The 25,645-nt window shown below is 43.7% G+C and overlaps 1 protein-coding gene across 1 annotated transcript in view; it reads right to left on the reverse strand.

Moving 5' to 3' along the window:
* MGA (MAX dimerization protein MGA) overlaps positions 1-25,645 on the reverse strand; it is a 186,908-nt gene that overhangs the window by 43,055 nt on the left and 118,208 nt on the right. The window contains exons 16-18 of the mRNA XM_082274963.1: positions 23,797-25,220; positions 16,432-16,523; positions 8,189-8,237 (exon numbers count right to left, since the gene is read on the reverse strand). Coding sequence (XP_082131089.1) covers positions 8,189-8,237; positions 16,432-16,523; positions 23,797-25,220 — 1,565 coding nt within the window. The remainder of the gene's footprint in view (positions 1-8,188; positions 8,238-16,431; positions 16,524-23,796; positions 25,221-25,645) is intronic.

A 25,645-nucleotide genomic window follows, 5' to 3' on the forward strand; every position in this document is an offset into this window, starting at 1 on the left:
CCTACTGAGGCGAGCTGTGTATTACACACAGCTCAGCCTCCGATCCACAGTGACAGATCTCTCCTCCATGCAGGACGCCAGAGGAGAGATCGTCAGCTCCTCCTCCTCCCGCCCACACTCCCCAGGGATGTGTGGGCGGGAAGTTTAAAGAAAAAAAAAAAAAAAGCTGCAGAGTGCATGTGCAGACAACGTGAGGTAAGTGAGGTCTCTGATGTGGGGGGCTTTGTAAGGGGGGCTCTCTGATGTGGGGGGGGGCTCTGATGTAAGGGGGCTTTGTGTGGGGGGGTCTGTGATGTAAGAGGGGCTCTCTGATGTGGGGGGGGGGCCCTGATGTAAGGGGTCTGTGATGTAAGGGGGGCTCTGATGTTTGGGGGGCTTTGTGTGGGGGGTCTCTGATGTGAGGTGGGCTCTGTGTGTGTGGGGGTCTCTGATGTTAGGGGGGCTTTGTGTGGGGGGTCTCTGATGTGAGGGGGGCTCTGTGTGGGGGGTCTCTAATGTAAGGGGGGCTTTGTGTGGGGGGGTCTCTGATGTGAGGGGGGCGTCTCTGATGTGAGGGGGCTTTGTGTGGGGGGGGGGGGTCTCTGATGTAAGGGAGCTCTGTGTGTGGGGTCTCTGATGTGAGGGGGGCTTTGTGTGGGGGGTCTCTGATAAAAGGGGGGCTTTGTGTAGGTGTCTCTGAATAAAGTGCAAAAAAGGTGCAAGAAAATGCGCGGGGGGGGGGGTTTGCCACAGGATTAGCTCGCACAGGGCGCCTGATCACCTAAGGCCGGCCCTGGCTGGGGCCATAAAAGCATTTCCTAAACTATTTATCTGAACAATTGTGTAAGTGAATTTAACTTATCTGGATAAAAGCTGGGATGCATTCAGTTTATATCCTTACACCCACTATGGGCTGTAGAATAGAAGCACGTGACCCATAAACACCAGCCTGACCTACCTGTCTTAAACCCTATTCTTTCCAATAAAAAAATAAAAATACAATATTTTTACAACATTTTCTACCCAACATACATTCATATCTCCTTTCCCTGAGAAGGGTACTACTGTATAGCTAGCCAATCATACCAGGATCACTCGGCCTAAAGGGGTATTAAACCACCGAAACATATTGCAGCTTACAATTTTTAAATATGGTGGCATGCAACCATTTTTCTTTAGGATTTCTTGCCCTTTATCTTCATCTGATGGCTTGCCAGTAACACATTTTCTGTCTTAGGCTACATTCCACAAGATTCCACAAGATCTTCATCATGATTACAATTGTACAAGTGTATTTAAGTACACAAATTAAAAACAAGCAAAGTCACTTAAGTAATGGTACAACAGTTAAAATATTGTACTGCACAGATGTAGAACAGCAGCAAAGACATACATACATTACCAAAAGTATTGGGACGCCTGCCTTTACACGCACATAAACTTTAATGGCATCCCGGTCTTAGTCCATAGGGTTTTCTTTCTTTCTGAAGCGCATTTGTGGGGTCAGGCACTGATGTGGATGAGAAGGCCTTGCTCACAGTCTCCGCTCTAATTCATCCCAAAGGTGTTCTATCAAAATGAGGTCAGGACTTTGTGCACGTAAGTCAAGTTCCTCTACCCAAAACTCACTCATCCATGTCTTTATGGACCTTGCTTTGTTCACTGGTGTGCAGTCATGTTGGAACAGGAAGAGCCCTGCCCAAACTGTTCCTATGAAGTTGGAAGCATGGAATTGTGCAAAATGTCTTGGTCCGACCTCTGAAAAATTGGATTTTTGACTTACCATAAAATTAATTTCTCTGATGTTTATTGACGGACACAGCTCCTGATTCTTGTTAACCATTGGGTTATACTGCCCCCTACAGGAGTAGGACACTAGGCAGGAAAAAGCTTGACTACGCCTATGGGCAGTCCCCAGGGGGTACACACCCACATTCTGCTATAGGCATTCAGTTTTGTTACAAGCAGTGTCAGAAGAAAGTCAACTCCACAAAGGGGTGGGTGCTGTGTCGGTTAATGAACATTGACGGACACAGTTCCTGATTCTTCTAAACCATTGGGACGTCCCAAAGCAGTGTTAAACATGAGGGGTGGGAAAACAGCAGAAAAAAAATTCCCAAGGTTAACCGTAGCCAACCAGGTAACATAGATCTCAACCATAACAAAGACTGGAGCGGATCTGAAAAACACAATACACCCTCAAAGGGGACCAGGTCCTCTAAACAGCAGCCTGCAAAACCTTGCAGCCAAAAGAAGTATCTGCAGATGCCAACACATCCACTTTATAAAACTTTGTGAACGTGTTCACAGATGACCAGATTGCCGTCTTGCAAACCTGCATCACTGATGCCTGATGACGGAAGGCCCAGGAGGCACTAAGCACCCGAGTAGAGTGCGCCTCAACAGGGAAAGGAGGAACCTGACCCCTAATTGAATAGGCCTGAATCGCTGTCTGTCTGATCCATCTGGAAATGGTCACAGCAAAAGCGGCCAACCCTTTTCGAGGTTCAGCCATGAGTACAAATAGTGAGTCTGACTTCCTAAGAGACTCTGTAGCTGCCAGGTACACCCTAATTGCCCAAACCACATCCAGGGAATACAGAGCATTTTCCCTAAAGCGGAGTTTCACCCAAAAGAGGAACTTCCACTCTTTTGCTTCCTCCCACCTCCGGTGCCACATTTGGCACCTTTCAGGGGGGAGGGGGGGAACGGGTACCTGTTTTTGACAGGTACTCTTCCCCACTTCTGGGATAAGGCGCCGTCCCTCGGAAGTTTGGCACCCTCCTCCTTCCCTAGCCACCGAGTCAATAGAAACGTGCAGCGCGCTTCGCGCATGCGCAGTAGAGCCCGCCCGTGAAGCCCCAAGGCTTCACTGCCGGGATCCCTTACCAGCAATGGCGGCGGCATCACCCAACAGCCGATGGAAACATTGGCTGCGGTGCCGACATCGCTGGACTCCAGGACAGGTAAGTGTCCTAATATTAAAAGTTAGCAGCTACAGTATGTAGCTGCTGACTTAATTTTTGGAGGGGAAGGTGGAACTCCGCTTTAAGATGTTTAGGCCTGGGACACAGGGAAGGCAACACAATGTCTTCATTCAAATGGAAATCAGAGATGACCTTTGCTCTCCTATCAACTGGATCTTTAAAGGCCAAGGACTCCTCAATCGTAATTAAGGTAGCTTTATTTAACCTGGAAACCAGCGAGTCCACTACAGGTGGGACCATCCACTTTTTAAGCAGGGAATCCTTATAAGGCAGGGTATCCTGATGGTCCCGCAGCGCTAAAAGGGGTAGGTGCCCTCCACAATATTGGCGGCATGTGGTCCCTTGGTAACTCGGGGGTCCCACCGTCCCAGGGAGAGGCCAATGTCCACCCCAAAACCCTTCAGGGGTAGAGGGCGGACAGCTACTTACCAGTCCAGGAACAGGGTGGGCACTGCTCCAGACAGACCACCGCTCCATTGGGATGTGTGACTGTTGGCCAGGAGGAACACTGTGACTCAGGCCGAGGCCAGGTCGTATGCGTCCTCGTGAGACGTTTTACCTCGCAGGCCAGCCCCCATCCAGTGGGGCTATGTCGCGGGCCAACCTAGAGCAGAGCTGAGGCCTGCAAACGCTCACTGGCCAGACTGGGGGGACCCTCTGGATCTAGATTATCCAGTCCTTCGCCCAGTCCGGCAGTTGATAGTAGATTCGCACAGGAACAAAACAGATAGGAAAAAAATCCATTTAAAAAGGAAAAAAGATGCCAGGACCAGAGATCCCAGCAAGGAACTAGGTCCTTACTCCTGACTAGGCAGTGCCTATAGCAGAATGTATACCCCCTGGGACCTCCCATAGGCATAGTCAAGCTTTTTCCTGCATAGTGTCCTACTCCTGTAGAGGGCAGTATAACCCAATGGTTACAAAGAATCTGGAGCTGTGTCCATTAATGAACGAAAGAGAAAACAACCCATCACCCTAATCCCCCCCCCCCCCCACCAAATGATTTGGGTCAGTGCACAAAGCAAGGTCCATAAAGACATGAATGAGCGAGTTCGGAGTGGAGGAACTTGACTGCCATGAGTCCAGACCTCAACCCGATAGAACACCTTTGGGATGAATTGGAGTACAGGCTACGAGCAAGGCCTTCTTGTTTGTATCAGTGCCTGACCTCACAAATGTGCTTCTGGAAGAATGGTCAAATATTCCCATAGACAAACCCTGAAACCACGTGGACAGCCTTCCCAGAAGAGTTGAAGCTGTTATAGCTGCAAAGGGTGGGCCAACTCAATATTGAACCCTATGGACTAAGACTGGGAGGCCATTAAAGTTCATGTGCGGGTAATGGAAGGGGTCCCAATACTTTTGGTAATATAGTGTATGGCATCCATCCAGGCTAGGAATCCCTATTACATATACCTTTTCACTGGTTAGGCATAAAAATTTGCCTTGGAGGGTAAATCAGTAGGCTAGGAGCTGAAATCTCAATGTGTTTCACGAGAGTACCCACCTGCTTTGTTTTCTTTATGATCATGTTACAAATTGATATGAGGCATACAGTAGGGAAAATAATTATTTGATACCCTGCAGATTTTGTAAGTTTGCCCACTTATAAAGAAATGAAGGGTGTATCATTTTTATCATAGGTGTATTTCAAATGATAGAGACAGAATATCAACCAAAAATCCAGAACAAACACATGAAACAAATGTTATAAATTGATTTGCAGTTCAGTGAGTAAAATAAGTATTTGATCCTCAAGCAAAACCTGACTTAGTACTTGGTGGTGAAACCCTTGTTGGCAAGCACAGAGGTAAGACGTTTCTTGTAGTTGGTTACCAGGTTTGCACACATCTCAGGAGGGATTTTGGCCCACTCTTCTTTACAGATCTTCTCTAAATTCTTAAGGTTTCTTGGCTGTCACTCCCGCCATAAGTTTTCTATAGGATTAAGGTCTGGAGACTGGCTAGGGAAACCAGGACCCTAATGTGCTTCTTGAGCCACTCCTTTGTTGCCTTGGCGGTTTGTTTGGGGTCATTGTTATGCTGGAAGACCCATCTTCAGTGTTCTGGCTGAAGGAAGAAGGTTTTCATCCAAGATTTTACAATAAACGGCCCTGTCCATTGGACTCTCAATGCGGCAAAGTTAGCCTGTACCTTTAGCAGAGAAACAGCGCCAAAGCATAATGTTTTTAATGTGTAATGTTGTGTAGGGATGGTGTTCTTAGAGTCATAGTCATCATTTTTCTTCCTCCAAACACGGCAAGTTGAGTTAATGCCAAAGAGCTCAATTTTGATCTCATCTGACCACAGCACTTTCTCCCAATCCTACTCTGAATCATTTAGATATTCATTGGCAAACTTCAGACGGCCTGTATATGTGCTTTTTTAAGGAGGAGGACCTTGCGGGTGCTGCAGGATTTCAATCCATGGCAGCGTATTGTGTTACCAATGGTTTGTTTGGTGACTGTGGTCCCAACTGCCTTATGATCATTTACAAGCGCATCCAATGTAATTCTGGGCTGATCCCTCACTTTTCTCATGATCATCCTTACCTCATGAGGCAAAATCTTGCATGGAACTCCAGACCGAGGGCCATTGATGTTTTTTTTTTTTGTATTTCTTTCGTTTCCAAATAATCGCTCCAACAGTTTTCTTCTCACCTAACTTTTTTGCTGATGGTCATGTAGCCCATTCCAGCCTTGTGCAGGTCTACAATCTTGTCTCTGACGTCCTTTGATGTTACCCATGGTGGTGGGTTTGAATGGAATGAGGCGACATAATGAATAAGTTGTTGTTAAAAGCACCTTCTTAAATTGACAGGACTAATCTGTGTACCACATGAGCACCTATTGTAGCCAAACTGTGGGAGCCAGAATTATTTTTGGCTGGTAGGTGACCAAGTACTTATTTTACTAAAACTTATAACATTTTTATCATGTGTTTTTTTTTCTGAATTTTTTATTAATTTTCTGTCTCTATCATTTAAAATACACATATGATAAAAAATGATAGACCTTTTATTTTGTTGTAAATGTGCACACTTACAAAATCTGCATGGGTTTAAATAATTATTTTCCCTACTGTATAATATATATATATATAATTTTTTATACAGTTTTTTTTTTCTTCTATTTATTTTATTAGTTAACATATTTTAAAGCAGCTTTTGAAGGTAAATATAAAAGGACAGGTATGCACTAGGTATGCATGTTATAAACTTACTTCTTTGTTATGATAAAAATTATAGCCCCTTGTTTTTTTGTAAGTGGGCAAACTTACAAACTCTGCAGGGGATCAAATAATTATTTTCATCGCTGTATGCCTCATATCAATTTGGAACATTATCATAAAGAAAACATTTATTGGTCATCTAGGCTTCCCTTCTAGTGCTGCCCTTTGTGCCCACAATCACGGTGCATCCTGGGTTTGGAGCCTAGTGGGTCCTTTTTGGTTCACAGGTAGCAAATATTTTTTACTGTTTGCATATATGGGTTGATTTGTCATTTGCGCTACCTTATTTGTTTATAATTATACATTATGTTGTTTAATAGTACAACTATTGGTCTCCCTGTATGGTTTGTTTTCTGTCCCCCCCCCCCCTCCCCATTTGGGACCGTTTGGCGGTTACATCAGCACCGGATCAGGCGTTACCCACATTTTGCACTCAGCAATGGAGAATGATTGATTTATTTCAGTCAACCTTTTTGCTTTGCCTTCTATATATGCAAGTATATAGTAAGCACCTGTCAGTGGTAAATGGTTTGTCTCAACCCTCTGCCACTTTTGCTGGACAACTGAAAAAATAAACCTACTAGCTAGTTGTATTGGGCGAACAGTTGCCACCAATTTAAATGTAATTTTGTTTTCTTTATAAATGTCCGTTTTGCTGCAGCAGGTTTTATACATGGTACAGATGCGCCACTTTACAGGCGTCACGGACGGTGCACACAGTCGCTTCAACTTGCCTGCTTGCTGGGAACAGAAGCAGGGGGAGCTCCGTGAAAACCGGAAGTTAGTTCACAAAGGTAAACGTCCCTGCCTCACATTTTTGTCCCATTTTCGTTCATTAACGGAAACGGATTTGATTTTCGTCAGTTTTCGTCAGTGGACGAATATGTGCTGTACTTTCAGTTTTTGTCACTGTAAAAATGCAGCTGACGAAAACTTTGCCAAAATGTTTTTCTTGACAAAATTAACACTGCTAAGGCTAGGTTCACATCTTTGTGGCTAGTGAAAGCATGCATTCCTGACCTGCAGAAAAAAGTGCTGCACATTGGCAGACTAATTCTTAATGGCACCCCCACATATTGGCATCTGTGGAGCATTTCAGCGTGCACCAAACTGCATGGTGCTGGAGCACTATGTGGCTTCGTGTAAGGTGGTTTAAAAAAAAAGAAGGTGTCGTGGATTTCGTACCTACCCGCGATGTGTATGTGTGATTCAATCCAAGCCAAAAGAAGATAATGCAACAACCTATTTGCACAATTAGAGGTACATAGAAAAGTGTCTTTCAACCTACCGAAATTAAAAAGAAAAAAAAAAAATACACAAAACAAATAAGAATCTTGCAGTGGAGTCAGGGGAGGGTAAAACCCTAATAAGGCATGATCCAATTTCCTGCAACATGGAAAAAAATCCCTTTCTGATCCCAAGATGGGACAACTCCATGGTTTAACATTGTACAATAGGATTTCATACATAGTAGCCATCGATATTTTATGCACTTGGATACCCATCCAGCCTTTTCATAAGTTATCTATAGAGCCAACTAGAACCATTTCTCCTCCTTTTAACAGCTCTTACAATAAAGAATCATTTTGCATGTAAAAGTTAAATCCTTTTGCCTCCAGTGGCAGTGTTCATATGTCTTTGTAATGACAAAACGATATAAAGCATTATTCCTTTGGATTTAAAACTATGACTATCTATCACATCCCTCTATGCATCAGATTGTCAACATTATTATCCAAATATAACTAAAATGGGCATTCCACCAAGGTTTTGTGAGCCCATTCATCCTACAAGGCAACAGAAGTAATCTGCAAGAACCACTTATGGGTGCTGTTGCAGTCCTCCAAAGTTTTTTTTTTATCTTCTATGGAAGCCATTTATTAAAGCAGGTATCTGTCTTCCTCAGAAATTAACAACAGCCCATGCAGAGACGTATACTTGTATATATGTACACACAGGGGTATCTAGGTTATACATTTCTTCCTTCCTTACCTTAGAGCCCATCTTCCGTCCCTTTAAAAGCTTTACAAGTGCAGCGCTTCTAGTAAATGAAAAAGAAAAACAGGTATGCTTTTAACAAGAGAATGACCAAAGGAAATTGGCATAGCAAATGATAATTCCCCATGTCTCATTTGATAGAATGGTCTTTACTCCCTGTCCTGTAGACACAACAAAGTGAGAGAAAGCCTCTTCAAACTAAGCTACTTACCCTATTCTCTCACCTAAGTCCAAAGCTCTTTTGGCCATACTTCTCTTGTGTGTCAGAGGAGTGCACTCTTGAGACCCAGAATCAGCCAACAGCAGACTTTAGCCTGCTGTCGTCTGATGTCACCGAACCACTCTAGCCTCAAAGCTAAAAAAAATATTTTGGCTTTAGATACACTTCAATAGTCAAGCACATTAGCACACGTTGTTAAGCCTATAAAGTTCACTACTTTGTAGTTGCAATGAACAATTTTTTTTGAGAATAGCAGAAGGTAAAAAGAACAGCAAAGTGTCTAGGGTGACATGTCCCTCACTTTGGGGAGATTTCCTCAAATTCTTCTGTTGCCCACTCCAGTAAAGGAAGGGGACCAATCCCCCCCAAGAGACACAGATGGCAAATGAAACATACAGGATCTGAATGCAGAAAAAATAATTGATTCTACAGTAGTGTCTTTTTAGCTGAACATTCGGATGTGAAAATGTTGACAAGATCTTTTTAAATAGGTCACGCAAAATGATAAATGTATCAAATCAAGACGAATTCTTTGTCAACTTACATTTACATACAGATTACCATAGAAAATAATCAATATTTTAATTGACCGCATATGTAAATCCAGCAGGAAGACTTTAGCCACAGGCTTAAAACATTGTGGCAGGACAGTAAGAATACAATTGGGCGTGGAACGGTGACTTCCTTTCAATGAGAGGCGGTAGTCTTTTAAGGGCTCTTAAAATTCTTCAAGTGATTGTAAAAAAAAAAAAAAAAAGCAAACAAAACATGTTCTACTTATCTGCTCTGTGCACTTGGTTTTGCACAGAGCAGCCCCGATCCTCCTCTTTTCAGGTCCCTCTTCGGCTCTCCTGGCCCCTTACTCCTGTTGAGTGCCCCCACAGCAAGCAGCTTGCTATGGGGGCAGCCGAGCCGAGTCACAGCTCCCTGACCATTCAGACACAGAGCTGTGACCTGGTCCCGCCCCTTCTCTCTTCTGATTGGCTGACTGATATTGATTTACAGCAGTGGGAGCCAATCGCGCCATGCTGCTGTCTCAGCCAATGAGGGGATTCCCGGACAGCTAAGAAACTCCTGCAAAATCGCTGGATAAAGATGGGCTCAAGCAAGTATTAGGGGGGCTGCTGCACAGAGGTTTTTTTTTATCCTAATGCGTAGAATGCATCAAGATAAAATGGGATTTTTGTACTTACTGTAAACTCTATTTCTCTGAGTTTTATCGACTGACTACAGTGCTCCATAGATCATAACTACTAGGTTATATTTCCTCCTCCAGGAGTAGGACTAGGCAGAATAAAAAAACAACTGGCTACACGCCCATGGGTCATCCTCAGCTGGTATATAATCTCCTCTCTGCTCTAATTAATCAGTTTAGTAGCAAGCAGTATTAGAAGTATCAAAACTCCTTAGAGGGGTGTGTGATGTGTACAACGATGAACTCAGAGAAATGGATTTTATGGTAAGTACAAAAATCCCATTTTCTGTTTCGTTCAGCGACAGACAGCGCTTCATAAATTATAACTACTGGGACATCCAAAAGCAGTGCCAAAAAGGAAAATGAGGGGTGGGAAAATAACCCAAGGCTAAACATAAGAGCCTTAATCAGGACACAAGAGCCTTAACTGGGTCACAGGAGCCCCGTCTGAAAAATAAAAATTTAAAGAAAAATACCCCTCAAGAGGGAAGAGCCCCTCTTAAAACAGCAGCCTGCACAACTTTGCAGCCTAAAGAAGCATCCGCAGATGCCAAAGTATCTACTTTGTAGAATTTTGTGAAGGTGTGCATCGACGACCAAGTGGCCATCTTGCAAACTTGAGATATTGATGGTTGATGACAGAAGGCCCAAGAAGTACTCAGCGCCCAAGTAGAATGCGCCATGGCAGGGAAAGGAGGAACCTTACCTTTAATAGAATAGGCCTGAGTTACCGTCTGTCTGATCCATCTGGAGATGGTAGCCGAAGAAGCCAGCAGGCCTTTCCTTGGTCTGTCTGTAACCACAAAAAGCGAGTCTGACCTCTGAAAGGACTCTGCAGCAGCCAGATACACCCGAATCGCATGAACCACATCCAAGGTATGCAAGGTAAATTCCTTGGGATGAGCTGGCTTGGGACACAAGGAAGGCAATACAATGTCCTCATTCAAATGGAAGTCAGAGACAACTTTGGGCAGGAATGATGAATAGGGACAAAGAACCACTTTATCCCTAAGGACCACCAAATAGGGACTGCGACAGGATAATCCCGCCAATTCTGATACCCTGCGGGCTGAGGTAATAGCCACCAAGAATGCCACCTTCTGGGATAACGTAGGCAAGGGATTCTCCCGAATATTCTCAAATGGAGGTTTCTGGCGAACAGAAAGCAATAAATTTAAATCCCATGGTGGCAAAAGAGATCGTACAGGTGGAGCCACAGGCCAAACTCCCTGAATGAAGGTACGAACTAAAGCGTGCATGCCTAGGGGGTCATTGAAAGAAGATTGCCAAGGTAGACACCTGGCCCTTGATGGTACTCAAGGCCAACTTCTGCTCAACGCCCCGTTGAAAGGTTAAGGTCCGAATCACAGAAAAGGATCGAGGATGAGCGCCAATCCACTCACTTCAAGAAATGTACGCTTTCCACGTACGATGGTATATCCTGCTGGAAGACGACTTCCTCGCCTTTACCATAGTAGCGATCACTGATCCAGACAGACTTCCATCCCTCAGTACCTGGCTTTCAATAGCTAAACCATTAAAACCAGCCACTGTAAAGCAGGATGGTAGATCAGCCCTTGGGACAACTGGTCTTCTCTGAAAGGAAGCCCCCAAGGGACGTTTACAGCCACCAGAATGATTGGAAGATCCTCGCCCTTGATTTCTTTCAGGAATTGCAGAAGAAGTGAGGATGAAACTGGCCTTACTGTGGCCCTTCAGGGGTCTGCCAGAGGAACCCGTGACTTTGCCACGAAACCTCGGTATCCTCCTGTGGAGCCGAACCTGCTAAAGGAGCTGCACGTAGGACTGTCCAAACAGAAGGTGGATACCACCATACTCAGAACCTGTATGCAAAATCGGGAGAGAGAACAGTATGTGTGACAGCAGCTGGTGAATCATGGCATGTGGCTCCTGAAGTTTGTCCAGAGGAAGGACCACCCTGGTCAGTATTAGAATAAGACCTAGGTAAATCAATTCCCTGGACAGTGATAGAGGGGATCTTAGTTAGTTCTGACATTACCTGAACCTTTGCAGGAATTAAATCTGCACAAGGAGATTCAGGACCTAAAAAGCCAAAAAGGTCCACTGGGCTGGAAACCAGCAAAGCTGTTCCCCTACGCCAATAATGGGTGGGGACAGACCTTCATGCTGAAGGGGTCTCGTCTGCGGGTCCGGAGAAGCTAGCTCTAGATTCACCAGACCAAGGTTGCTTGGAACCTCCCAAAGGAAGATTTGAAAGATCTATTTCTATTGTTCTCAGTCCCGGAAGCCCAAAATAATTTTCTATGGGCCTCCGTCTGCGATGAGGCTCCTTCCCTTTCTTGGATTGTGGCAGGAAGGTATGGTACTCTTCCACCCCTCGTGATACCCTTAATGAGGTCATCCAGGGTAGCCTAGCCCCAAACAGGGGATCACCTTGAAAGGGCAGATCAATGAGTGCTTTCTTAGAGGCTTGGTCTGCGCACCAATTCTTAAGCCAGAGCACTTGCTTAATCACCACTGCTGAAACAGAAAGTTTGGACAGCACAGGAGTTGTATCCAAAGCTGCTTCACAAATAAACTGCAGCCCATGGACCAACTGGTCCACTAAATCAATGTAAGCAGCAGGAACCAGACCCTGGCGCAAAAGCTTGGCCCATTCAGGTCTGAGACACCGGGGCTGTGGCAAAGACTAGCCGCAATGCCGAACTAGCCATAGTAAACATGGGTTTTTAAAGGACAGGGATTCCTCTACTGGGATCATGGTTACTTTATTCAACCTGGAAACAGGAGGGTCCACCAGTGGTGGACCAATGCACTTCTTTAAAAGGGACTCCTCAAAAGGGTAACATACAGAAAAATGTTTGGAAACTACAAAGGGTAACTTTGGTTGTTTCCATACTTTACAGGAAAACCCGTTAAAATAAGGCACATAAGGAAACACCAAAACGACACCGCCACGTCCGTGGCTACATTAGCCACATCCTCCATTTTTAAAGTCTTATGCACGGCAGTGATAAGTGCGTCTACCAGCGCTTTTTCATTCACTGCTGCGACCTCACTATCTGGTGGATCTGGTGATATTAAGCACCCCAGAACGGGCCCTGTCCACGTTGGCATCAGGCTCAGAATCAGATGAGACAGACTAAGCAGGGGAGGGTGGGGGACACTTCCTGCTGGGCCTTTTCCCATATGCTACTTCCACCTGGGACACTAAGGACTGCAGAAACGCCATCAGTGCAACCATGGGAAGCTGGGGTTCTGAGGGACCTGCCACCTCCATGAGGGGTCAGTGGGGGAGATGTGACCCTGAGGCTCCATAAGGAAAGGAAGACCTTGCAGTACAAAAACGATCTTCTGGCAGTACTAAAGGATCCCCCTAAAGCTCAGGGTGCCTATCAACAAAGAGAGAGATAACAGGGACCCCAAAGAACTCACTCTACCAACCGGAGGAGCGCCAAAAATTTGGACCCAGCAACACCATGGATGCCATCCCTTTTCATATGGCACAGGAAGAGTAAGCTGAGGAGGAAGAGGAGGAGCTTCGGTATCGAGCCCGGCCATCAGTTGATCTCCCAAGGGGAGAAACAAAAAAGATGCAAGGAAGGAGAACAATATTGCTAGGACCAGAGATCCCAGAGATGGCCTTACTCTTGACTAGACATTAAAACTGATTAACTAGAGCAGAGACGGGGGGGGGGGGGGGGGTTTAATACCTGCTGAGGACCGCCCATGGGCATAGCTAGGTGGTTTTTGTTCTGCCTAGTCCTACTCCTGGAGGAGGCAATATAACCCACCTACAGGAGGATTGGACAATGGCAAAAAAAAAAAAAAAATACTCAGCTCAGGATAATCCCACTTCCGGCATAATCCAGATTCCTGCCCTTCAAAGAACTCTAAGAAAAGGATTTTACAATGAGTGCAAAAAATCCTATTTTATTTCTCATCCATTGAGGAACAAAGGAATTCTGGATCTACTCACTAAATAACATGTGTAGGATCTTCGATAGTTGGAGTAACTCCAGATCACAGAGCTATCTCACTTGCAGTATAGTAAGCATTATGGGCATACAAAAGTACCTGCATAGTAGTGAGAGAGGACACCCCAGGATTTAGAGATGACAGTCGGGCTGTGTATTGTAATCTCCGCACTGGTGCACAGGATGTGCTTACTGAATGACACATGTGGCATATGTGATAACTGGAGTACAGGTTAGAATGTCAATGTTTCAAGGCCCCCCAACCCCCCCTCCCCTTTCTCAAGCCTTTCCCGAGTGCGGCCCAAATGCATTGTTGTTCTAACCTTTCCAGCACAAAAATTCTTATTTTTTTCTATGAAATATGCAGTTTTATCACATATCTACCTCCTCCATGTTTTGACTGCTAGGCAAGAAGGGAGTACTAGACAACCTCAACTAGGTCTTGCCCCCAAGCAAAACCAGAACATTTTTGTAGGATAAAGCTGTCAGTTCACTTGCCTTGCAGATGCGAGGACTACAAGCAATACTATCTTGCAACGTTTTGCGTTACAATACATGTAATTTTTTTTAAATAAAAGAAACAAAATCAAGCAATGCAATGCATTGTAACAATGCACTGCAGTGCTTGTGCATCACACATCAGTGCACACAGGTTTTGCACAGCATCATGCATTTCCATTGTCGTAAATGGGACCTTAGTGTGTTGGTGCACTGCATTGCACCAACACACAGTGTATTACCGTTATGTTTGTAGTGTACATGTGTATGTTATGTATGTATAATCTGTGTGGGTGGGAAGATGTTGGCTTTACAGCCACTGATCAAAGTTATTCTTTTATATCTAGCAGAATATGGGAACAGTTCTGCTATAAATTCATGGTCACTGAAGCAGCAATGAGCCTATAGCAGAAGGGGGAATGTAGAAGAGGTAAGGCATACTGACCTGGGCAGCTGAAAGTGGTCGCAGCAAAAAGGTTAAAGGACCAACACCACAGGTAGAAGCACCAGATGCAGACTGCTGCACACTGCATCCACAAGTGCCTAAAAACTGCCTTAATTTGGCCACAGTAAACTGTGACTCCTCCAGCACAATCTAATCTGACTCAGTCAGACATTGCATCTAAGGCCAATGGCTCAAAAGCTGCTAAGACTGCGGGCAAATCGGCAGGAGACTCTGCAGGGGAAGGCGTGAAAGCGCTCTTGTGGCCTCGGTGGTTAAAGTCAGCAAATAACTGGGTGATTTGGGCCATAAAGTCTTGAATGACAATATAAAAACCACAGCCAAATGGGCAGAGTAACGGCTACACTCAACTGCCCCAAGTAGGATATTGATAAAGGAACAGACTCTAGTAGTATTAGAGAGCAACAAGAATCCGAGCTGCAGACCTTGGCACTTTGAATAGGTGTACTGCAGGCAGCATTCGATAAAGCCAGACCTCCTCCCATCCCATGGCTCACGCAGGTGGTAAGGCCTCAGGATGCTCGCAAAACCAAATAAGCTGGTAGAAGATGGCTGCTGGAGATGACCCTTAAGGTTATCCTGAACTAGCCTACAATGTTTAGGTTTACCAGTGTCCGATCCTCATGTAGGCAAGCACTACAACCTGAAAATTAAAGACTCCTCAAAAAACAAGAAAAAAAAATTACAGAACTAAAATTTAAACTATACAGACTAATGAATAAAGCAAAACATTTTTAAACAAAACTGAAAGTTAAATATTTTTCAAGAGAGGAAAGAAAAATTGTCAGAATGTTGAAGCCAGCTATTAACTCAACGAACATCAACTTGGCACAATGCAAGTATGCATAGCTGAAAATCAATGTGGTAGTCAGTGCTACTACATTGATAGCCACCATCTTCTGGGTCTGGCTCTGGTTCTGTGAGAGCGGCTTACCATTTGTACACAAGAGGTCACTTGCTCTGTACTACCACCATTCATAGAATGCCTAGGATGAGGTGAAGAGTAGGGTCGGTGATGGCATGAACTCCACTTCATCTAATCAAAAAACTCCTTGTATTTATTGAAAAAAATACAAGGCCCTCTATGAATGATGGCAGTGCTGAGTGAGTGACTCCCTGTGTTCTGAGTGCATAAGTAAGCTGGTTGCATAGAACCAGAGAAGGACCTGGAAGATCACAGCTATCAATCTTGTAGCATTGACTACAACAAAGACTTTCAGCTTCCCCGGTTTTATCAAGCTGAACTAATGTAGGTATTCTATTAAGAGAATTCCTGGAGTTCAGCTTTAAAGGCAAAGTTCACCTTTTGCAGAAAATTGCCTATGCAGTCTAGGGGCCCAGTAGATATTGAAGAAAAAAAAAAAAGAAAAATACTGTGCAGTTTGGTAAAATGTTCCTCAATTTTATTATCATATCAGCAGGCCTTTTGGGTTTCCCTCAAAGCCTTCTCAAGAAAACCCTCCCAGTTCGCAATCCCTACATCTTGTCTTGTTAGGATGTGAAAACCATTATTATTTGCTCATGTAATGATGGGAGTGAGTGGTGTCTAATGATTTTCATGCTCTAGCAACAAGGTAAGATGTAGGGATTACTAACGGGGAAATTTTCAGCCAGACTTCTGGTGGGACCCAAATGGCCTACAGGTGTGACAATAAAAAAAAAATATTTTACAAAGCAGCATCGTTTTTTTTTTTGTTTTTTTGTATTATCTACTGGGACTCCTTGATTGCATAGGTTAAGTTCTGAAAAGGGTGAATTTACACTTTAAGGCAAGTCTATAGTCACATTATACGCTTTCATTTTATTATATGAATTAAAGCAAAGTGCAGTATCTCCTGTCTTCTTTTCAGTATTTACAGCAAACTTTTTTTTTATCCGTTTATAATGTAGGTATGCCCTTACTTAGGAGTAGCCGTTGCCTGAAGACGAGCAATGTTAATCCTCTCAGAAATTTCTTCCACTGTTTCAATGTCCACGGACTCATCAGCTTCACTCTAAATGTTGAAAAAAAAAAAACATGTATTACTGATGCAGTAGTATTTCTAGGGTAGCCAATGCCCTGACACTGGGACCTCAACACTAGGACACTGGAGTTAAAACTCACAGCGCAAGGGGCAATTACACCAAGCCCACAGACAGACAACATGTAGACATACCCCCTGCACCTACGATCTGAAGCGCAAAATGTCACAGGGCTGCACTGAATTGAAATTATGCCAATGTCCTAGTTCCAGCAGTTAATGCTTTGCTATTGCGAAGTAACAAATTGCTATTTGCGTAACATACTCAAATAAATGTAGAATACTGAAGTTTTCCATTCCAATATAGAACTACAATTCCAAAAAAAGTTGGCCACAATTGGAGATGAAGATGAGGCTGCGCCTGTCAATGGACTTCAGAGAAAGATTTTACGGTAATATCTTACAAACATCTTATTTTTATTCACAATAGAAAACATTTTAAATGTTTAAAATGAAAAAATGTTCCATTTTAAGAAAAAAAAATAAGCTAATTTTGAAACTAATGGCAGCAATATGCCTCAAAGAAGTTGGGATGAGGAAATGTTTACCATGGTTTAGCATTCCATCTGAACAACACTCTGTAAACATCTGGCACTGAGGAGACAAATTGCTGGAGTTTTGGGAGAACAACGTTGTCCCATTCTTGCTCGATATAGAATTCTAACTGCTTAACACTCCTGGCTCTTCTTTTTTGTATTTTTCGTTTCTAGAAATACACTAATCTGGGAAGTTTTTTTTTTTTTTTTTAAAAGCCCGTAGCGTGTGAAACACACTCAAAAGACTTCACCCGGTGCATAAAAAAGTGCACACACACAAACGTGAGGAACACAAAAAGTGCACAGGTGCGAACAAATGGTCTTCCCTCCGAAGAGGTAGGACCCGAACCTCGATCCCCCGGGGCGCAAGACTCCTGACAGGGATTTAAGGTACTCATGGTCTGTCTGGCCGGAACCAGACTGACCCCGTTCTTCAGGGGGACTGCCGAAACAGCCCCCACCGAGTACTAAGTGGGGCTCCCCCGAAGGGAGACCCCATGAGAGAGGGCAGACCAAGCCAAAAGGCCATATCCACCCCCTCCCAAGACTCAAGGTAGGGCCCGAGGACCCACACCCTACAAGTCGTGCAGGTGAAAAAAGGTGATAGAAAAGTGACAAACTACAAAGAAAAAAAATCTAATCTGGGAAGTGACACAGGAAAGTTGTAAAAGAAAACAAGGAAGGTGCAGGGAGAAAAACGCCAGCTTGCAGTTCTAGGTTACCACCAACACCCTCACTCAAATTATTGAGATGCAAGCATCTCACGGGGTCTATTCACAAAACAAACAATGTAACTGTCACCAAACAGTCTCTGGTGGAGATTAATCCACTGCAAATAAAAACACATACACCTGAAAGAATTTTCACCAGTAAATGTTCAGTGAAAGTCACATTCTCTGCTTTATACATAGACCCTTAAGTGCAAAAATAACAAACATCCCCCCACTCTGGAAAGTGGGGACACACCTTCATGCCAAGGGAGATTCACACATCGCAGGTGGACAGGTGGTTAGCATGTGGTTGGTGAGGGAGTGGAGAAGCAAAACAGACATTTCTTAAAGTGATTGTAAATGATCACCTTGTAAAACAACCCATTTGGTTTAAAATAGAAATGAACGGCAAAACATTTTTGCATAGATATATAAAAAAAAAAACATTAAAAATACCTTTTCCCCTTTTTTAGAAGTGATCACATTCCCTCTGTTCTCAGCTGCATAGGAGCTGGGGGGAGGAGAAGCAGCAGCACACAGAGCTTGCTAGTAAATTGCTGTGCAGCAGGGGCGTGTCAGGACAAGTCTGATCATTGGAGGAGAGCACCAACATAGCTAGAGAACTTACCACAGTGTGTTCTCCTGTGTGTGGTCAGTTTTTAAGAGGAAAGCAGAGGGACTGGCAGGAACACCAGGGATTTCACATAAAGAAAGCATACAAAGAGCACAGAATACTTTCTCATACAAGTACATGGTACAACAGGCACACATTAGGAATATAAAGTTTTGGGGTAACAAATGCTTTCACCAACAGAAAGGGAGAAAACTTTGTAGTCTGTTCCCTAGGCTTCTTACTCGGAGGAAGATGGATACTATTACTATCAGAGGCATGCTTGCTAATAGTATCAAGAAATAATCTAAAAATACATTGTCCCCAAAGATTATGTGTATTAGACATGGGTTCCACAGTCCAGCACTTTGACCAAAGTGTCCTCCATATGTGTACCAACAACAGACCCACATGGGCGATGAGACAGGAAGCTCCACCAGACTGTAACAACCAAAGCTTAAAAGAGAAGTATGGGTTTAAAAAAAAAAAACAAAAAACAAAAAAAACATTTATACTCACCTAGGTGATGCTGCATCTGTCCCCTACCACATCTAAGGCTGAGAATTGAGCAATCAAAGACCACTCAGTTATCAGTCTTCGCTAAGCAGAGAGCTGGTGACTGTTAGTCACTGGCTCGGTGCTCTGCCCCTCCAGCGTTCACTGGAGTGTTGGGCTGTATAAGGTGGGGGAATCGGCTGGTTCCGTCTCCCAGTGGCTTGCTGAGAGGCTGAGCTAGCTGCTGGTCCAGGCATCTAGAGGAAACCTGACTGAGTGACGTCAGCTGTCAATGGGCCTTAGCCTGCTGTCGGATGAAAATGGGTCCCAGGAGTGCAGATTGAACTGCACTCTTCTGACACCCAGAAGTAGAAGCAAAAAAGCTTTGGCTATACTTCTCCTTCAATGCCACAACCATTTTCTCCAAACAACCAAGAGATCAACTGCAGTCAAGGCAGGGTCTCTTCTAGAGGACTCTGAACAGTCAACCAAGAGTTGGCAGGGTATAGTCACAGACAAGTTGAGGTGAAAAGCAAGTCCTTCCAGTAAGAGCAAAGCTCTAGAGAGGGGTTCCAACTGTTTATCTATATTCCATAGCGAGGGCAAAAAAAAAAAAGAAAAAAAAAAAACTAGTCCATCTAGTTTGACCAATAAAAAAAACAAATGAAAAATCTCTTAATATGTACTATACTATACCCACAGTTGATCCAGAGGAAGTAAAAAAACCCCCAGTAAAGTATGATCCAATTCACTCAGGTGGGAGAAAAGAAAAAGTCCTTCCTGATCCCCCCCCCCCCCAATTCACTCAGGGGGGAGAAAAGAAAAAGTCCTTCCTGATCCCCCAAGAGACAACTGAATATTTCCTGGATTACCTGCCCCTGTTATTATGACGGCTAAATACTAATATTCAGTATGCTTTGTGCATTTAGGAATGCATTCAGCTCTTTTTTAAAACAATCTACTGAGCTGGCCAGAACCAGTTCTTGAGGGAGTCCATTTCACATTTTCACAGCTTACTTCCTTTCCCTATGTGAAGGTTTTCCTCCAGACATAAAGAGTGCCCCCTTGTCCTCTAATGACCTGAAAGTGACTATTGCCTCGTTTCCACTGAGCGGAACGGTTCGGGTCGGTACAGTTTGGAAGGGTTAGAATGGTCCGGCCTATTCAGGTAAGCGTTTCCACTGCAAGTGGGACCGCCAGGGGCCATGCAGGGTTCACACGAAATGCGGTGTTTATTTTGTGCTTTTGTTTGATGTGAGCATTGACGTTTTCCTGTCCACCAATCAGTGGAATTTATTGTGTACCGTACCATTTCCTATGGCCCTACATCGGAAGGAGGACCAGGAATGGTGCGGTTTGGTTCGGTTGTATGGGCCACTTTCATAATGGAAACACTCAAAATAGCGTATCGTACCGAACTGACCCGAACCGATCCGCTCAGTGGAAACGAGGCATAAATAGACCATCTATACATTTATACAGGTTGGTCATATTCTCCCTCTTAAAGGAGTTATAAAGTCAGGAAGATTTTTTTTATCTTAATGCATGAAGATAAAAAGCCTTCTGGGTGTAGCAGCCCCCCAAAACCCCTAACCTTTACCTGTGCCCTCTATCTGTCCAGCGATGTCCACGAGTCCCTCGGTCGTCCTGGAACTCTCCCTTCTGATTGGCTGAGATACAGCTGTGGCGCCATTGGCTCCTGTGGCAGTCAAGGTTAGTTTGCCATTTAAGAGAGAGAGGGGGCGTGCTGAATGGCAGTTCCGTGTCTGAATGGACACAAGGAGCTACAGCTCAGCTTGGGTGCCCCCATAGCAAGCTGCCAGGAGCAGGAACAAGGGACCCGAAAAGAGGAGGATCCAGGCTGCCCTGTGCAAAACCAACTGCACAGAGGAGCTAAGTATAACATATAAAAAAAAAAAAACACAAGAATTTACAATACCTTTAATCTCCTCTTCTCAAATGAGAATAAATGCAATTTCTCTAATCTTTACTCATAACTTAGCTCCTCCATGCCTCTTATGAGTTTGGTTGCCTTTCTCTGCACTCTCTCTAGTTTGCGGATATTCTTTTTGTGAACTAGTGCCCAAAATTGAACTGCATATTCTGGATGAGGTCTGATTTGTACAGGGGCAAAATGATTGCACTCTCTCCTAAGTTCATACCTTTGTTTTTTTTTTTTCTTTAAAAATAACAAACATGTTTATACTTACCTGCCTTGTGCAGTGGTTTTGCACAGAGTAACCCAGATCTTCCTCTTCTTGGCTCCCTCTTTGGTGCTCCTGGCCCCTCCCTCTTGTTAAGTGCCTCCACAGAAACCAGCTTGCTATTGGGGCACCCGAGCTGAGCCACAGCTCCATGTGTCAATTCAGACACGGAGCTGCGGTTGACCCCCCCCCCCCCTTGATTGGCTGACTTTGACAGCAGCGGGAGCCAATGGTGCTGCCGCTGTGTCAGCCAATCAGAAGGGAGAGTCCCGGAAAGCCGAGGACGTTGTGCACATCGCTGAATAGAGATGGAACTCAGGTAAGTATTAGGGGGGCTGATACACGCAGGTTTTTTTATCTTAATGCATAGAATGCATTAAAATAAAAAAACCTTCTGACTTTACAACCACTTTAAGTCTATGATCTACCAGAACACCCAGATCCTTCTCCACTATGATGAAGTTGGTCAATTCCACTTTGCCCTTATATCACGACACCATATCGCAATAGAGGTTGTCTGACTAAATTTAATAAAGTTTAGACCTGTTGGTGGGATAACTGCTCAACTGACACTACTATGGATTCATATAAAATTTTAAATTAACACCTTAGGTGATATAGTTTCTGAATGGGTATGGATCCTTTATGTACAAGTCTTTTTTATGCTTGAGCCTTGCATCTTTTATTATTTTAGGTTATTAGTTTTGCAGCAAGTATTCGTTTATTGCTTATTATACGTTTGGGTGGGTACCAGTTCCATACTGTGGGTTTTCGTACAACTTTGCAAAAAGCCATTAACAAAAAAAAAAAGGAAGGATATTGACACAGGACCATGGGGTACACCACTAATAACCTTAGACCATTCAGAGTATGAATCATTAACCACTACTCTATGAATACGGTCCTTTAGCCAGTTTTCTGTCTATTTACAAACTGAATTTTCTAAGCCTGTAGACTTTCATTTACACATTGGCCGCGTGTGGAGAACTTTGTCAAACTTTGGCAAAAACCAAGTACTACGTCCACAGCCACTCCTTTGTCTAAATTTCTGCTTCCCTCCTCCTAAAAAGAAATCAGATTTCCAGACTCCAAAACTTGTACAAACGGGTACAAGGTAATAAGTGTTTGGGGGGAGCAAACACTTAGTCAGGGTGTTTCCAATCTGCACAGGGGAAGACCTGGAACAGCTGATGCACCAGGAAAGTCACTTGTCTTAGATGCTCTAAAGGACCCAAGATGGGAACAAACAATGGTAGAAGCAACAGCCTGTTACTCAAGTTTTAGAGTGGTGCTTACTACATCAATAGGAGCCAAAATGATCTCTGAACTTGGGAGTAATGGCAGAAGACTAAGTCCTTGGAAGTAAGCTTTCAGGTGAAGACTGGAGAGACTTTGAATCATTCTGAGAAGTGGAGGGCATCAATGGGCACACTGAAGCAGTCCCAGAACTGTAAGTAGAATGTGAGCTGGGGGTACCCAGTACAGTGGGACTGCACCCTCATGTTTAGAATCAGACATGAAGAGACCATGTGGTGGTGGGCAACATAAGGCTCAGCATCACCAGTGAGGATCTGCTTCCTTAACACTGTATGGAGGGAAAGAGCACGTGAGAGCAATACCCTACCCAGGGGGATGACCTCAGCAGTGATATGAGGTAGCGCACAGTGCTGGGCCCATTCGAAAGGGAGTCTTCAGAGAGACACAGGACAAAGTGCTAATGGCAAGGTCAGCAGCTCTAAGCCTGGAAAGCACGTCAGTGCTAACTTTGGAAACCACCCTATGAGGAACCCAGTGCCCAACTGTTACTTCCAGGCTATCCACACAATGTTCAGTCCAGTGAGGTCCGGCAACAGCACTCCAAAAGTTGGGCCAAGAACAACTGAATAAGTTATTTTTTTGTTTTTTTTCTTACACAGAAGAGCTTCAGCTCAATCTACCTAGGACACTAGCAGAAAACTAAGGTATGCTGGAAGTAAAAGGGGTTTTTATCCTAGGCTGGTCTACAGGTTTTTTTTTTCTTTTGTTTGCCAGTATACAATCCTCCTGTAGGCGGCTGTATAACAAGGTGGACTTCCTAATAGGCAAGAAGGAAACAAAGATCCCCATCATGTTCACTACCTTTTAAAGGTAGGCCACCTAAAACTGGTATTTTAGTTTTTGGCAGATACTGGATAGTTACCCTGTCTGATTATCTTTTCTATTTCCCAGAGCTCTATTCTGTGAGATTGTTGTGCTTGAATTCATAGGTTACATACTAGCTGTGGCCACAATCAAATTGTTCCACTTTCCATGCTGGAATTTTTATTTCATATTTTGGAGAACAGGTGGTGCTGGAACACACAAAGGGGGCCGGTAACACCCAAAACGCACAGGTGAATAGAAACACAGTTGGGAATTCGAGCAGTGAAATCTGGCTCTGAGTATCTGAGATACAAAAGAAAGTAAGAGCTGGGAAAGTAAGAGCTGGCTTGCTCTGCCACACAAAATGTCACTACAGAATTGACTGACCCTTTAACCTTTAAGAAGATTATATAGGAAACTCTGGGACCCAATATTTTGTGCCTTAGGTTTTGCCATTGCATACAGAACATTTCAGAAAATAGTAAGCAGCACAAAGCCAGGAATTCAAATTCACAATGCATATGGTTATAACTAGAAAACATTTTTTTTATTGTAAATAAAAGCACTCACTTCATCCTCGCTCTGAGAATTGTGCTCACTTTCTCGTGTGCTACTATTGTAACCGGGATCCGAGGGAAGGTTTTCATCTTGATCATTCATTGTTGCAAAATCAGTGACCACATCACTTTTCCTGCCTTTACCTCCTTCGTCTTGCTCAGATTTATTTGAGGTTTGCTGATTAAGCTGTGAATCTGCTTCTGTCTGTACCTGCACAGTACTATATGCAGATTCTACAGTACATCCATTGTCTTGTTCCAAAGAAATACAGGTGCTTTTAACCTCTGGATTTGTGGGATCCTTGTCCCTTTCAGCGGCTGGATTTTCAAGAGCCTGGTCACTTTCAGACGCTGAATTTTCTGGATCCTGGACGCTTTCAGACACTGAATTTTCAGGATCCTGGGCATTTTCAACTGCTAGATTTTTAGGATCCTGGGCATTTTCAGCTGCTGAATTTTTAGGATCCTGGGCATATACAGCTGCTGAATTTTCAGGATCCTGCGCACTTATATCTTCTGGATACAAATCATTAGTTGCTGGATTTTTAGGATCCTGGTCATTTTCAGCCACTGGATTTTCAACATTCCAGTCACTTTCAGCTGCGTGATTCACAGTAATTGTTTGTGAGGGACTTCCAGCTTCTTTATCTGTGGAACCATCAGATCTTTTCTGTAAAGAACTTAAGGAATCCTGGTTATTGGTATCTTGTAACAATGCCCCACTTGCAATATCTGACTTTTTATATTCATTTCCGTAATCCATTATCTGAGATGAAATTGCACTAATTTCCTCAGTTTCTCCCATTTTCTTTTTTGACGGAGTCAAAACCTCCTGCTCTGCAGATGTAACAGAATCTTTAGGTCCACTTTGATCCTTCACCATATTAGCAGCATTATCAGTTTCCAAGATGGATATTCCTTTGCATTCCTTACTATTTTCCCTTTCTGCATTTTTCTCACTCGCTGAAACAATCACTGCAGATTTCAATAATGAAACATTTGTCAACTGATTGGTGTCTATCACCACTGCAGGTTTACTGGACATAAATATAATTTTGGGTTTAGCAGCAGAATCCTGTGGGCTGGAGCTTAGGGCAGTAGTTGTGGAACACTTTAGTACTGGCAGACCTCCTGTCAGAAGGGGAACACCAGTGGATGTAATGACTCCACAACCACTACTAGCATACGACAAAACTTTGGGGGCAGATGGAGACACTTCACTGCTAACTCTAGGCGGTGTTCCTATTCGTAGTGTAGCTATTTGCGATGGACTTTTTGGAATTACTGTAACCCCGGATTTAACGGGGCTGATCTTAGAAAGAGACACCGTTTGAAGAGCAGGTGTGGGAGGAACAGATGATGACCCAGTGGTAGCAAAAGCAGGAGTGGCAACATCCGTCTTGGTTTTAAGAGGTAGTTGAATACTCACTGAAGGACCTTAGGGTGAAAAAAAAAAAAAAAAGTATTTTGATTAGCTTTGAAATATCTAAACATTCTGAAGTGCCCATAGGGCAACAGATGTGGTATAACAAATACTACATTCACAAGAAAATCATCTGAATGGATATTTAGCAACCATAAGGTTTCTTTTTTTCTTTTAAAGCTTAGTGAATGATTTTTTTTTTTTTTTTTCAAATATTTTATTTGTAGAAAAGGAACAACAGTCGAGAAACAATCTGTGATACGTACTATACAGACATATGTAGCAAACATAGCATCAAAAGGAGAAGCAAACTATAATATCAGAAGGTGCAGTCATATCCAACCGGAATCACAGATAGCCAGGCACCGTTACAGACATGTGGAAAAGCTGTATTATGGAGAAAGAAAAAACCTTTCCCGGCCGCCGCTCCCCGATTTTA

This window comes from Pelophylax lessonae (genome assembly GCF_965119305.1).
Source record: "Pelophylax lessonae genome assembly, chromosome: 13".
Taxonomy (NCBI): Eukaryota; Metazoa; Chordata; class Amphibia; order Anura; family Ranidae; genus Pelophylax; species Pelophylax lessonae.